The sequence below is a fragment of the Etheostoma spectabile genome, chromosome 15 (assembly GCF_008692095.1).
Source record: "Etheostoma spectabile isolate EspeVRDwgs_2016 chromosome 15, UIUC_Espe_1.0, whole genome shotgun sequence".
NCBI classification, from domain to species: domain Eukaryota; kingdom Metazoa; phylum Chordata; class Actinopteri; order Perciformes; family Percidae; genus Etheostoma; species Etheostoma spectabile.
Window position 1 is genome coordinate 31,629,116 of NC_045747.1, and position 835 is coordinate 31,629,950.

The window sequence follows — 835 nt, forward strand, 5'->3', positions numbered from 1 at the left end:
GACTCCCGCCTACTTCTTCAGACCGATGGCGTGTCGACCGGCAACTACTGACGGATAATTACCTCATTCAACCAATTCATGCACTTCAAAAGAATCCGAATCCATCCTTTAAAAAAATGCGCCAAGAGCAAGAAGGGGATTAGCATTAATTAGCTTAGCATAAAGACTAGAGGCAGGGGGCAACTCTGTTCATTGTTGAAAATGTAACTTCCTGGGCATCCAGATAGCTCAGTGGGTTGAGCGGGTGTCCGTATACAGAGGTTTGCTCCTTGATGCAGCGGGCTCAAGTTCGAATCCGGCCTGTGGCCCTTTGCTGCATGACTCTCTCTCTCTCTCTCTCTCCCCCTTTCACATCTTCAGCTGTCCTCTCTGTCTAATAAAGGGATAAAACCCCCAAAAAATAACTTTGAAAATGTAACTTCCAAATAGTCTTCTTTGATTCAATTCGTACACCAATAAAAATGTAAAAAATTAGCTGAAAGTTATTTTATTATATGACTCTTCATGCATCGCATTTTCTTTAAACTTGAAGTGTGTGTGTGTGTGTGTGTGTGTGGGTTTGTGGCATTAATGAGGCTTGACAACATGACTTACCATCCAACGTGTTCTGTGTGTTGCTTCCTGTAGGAGAGACAATGAACAAAAGGTTTAGTTCCTCCTTTAGAAAGTTATCATGCGTAACACACACACACACACACACACACACACACACTACTTAGAAGAAATAGTATACATTTCCAAGAAGTGTAACCGAGGGTCAACAACCCATTTCCGTTTCCTGTGTTTGTTGGTAGCGTTGCGTTTTTCCCCAGCATGTTCCCTTGGATCAGGGAGG

At 43.0% G+C, this 835-nt stretch overlaps 1 protein-coding gene across 1 annotated transcript in view; it reads right to left on the reverse strand.

Annotated features, from left to right (window-relative positions):
- Nucleotides 1-835, reverse strand: part of LOC116702993 (trypsin I-P1) — an 18,538-nt gene that overhangs the window by 9,455 nt on the left and 8,248 nt on the right. Inside the window, exon 2 of the mRNA XM_032537563.1 lies at nt 595-621. Coding sequence (XP_032393454.1) covers nt 595-621 — 27 coding nt within the window. The remainder of the gene's footprint in view (nt 1-594; nt 622-835) is intronic.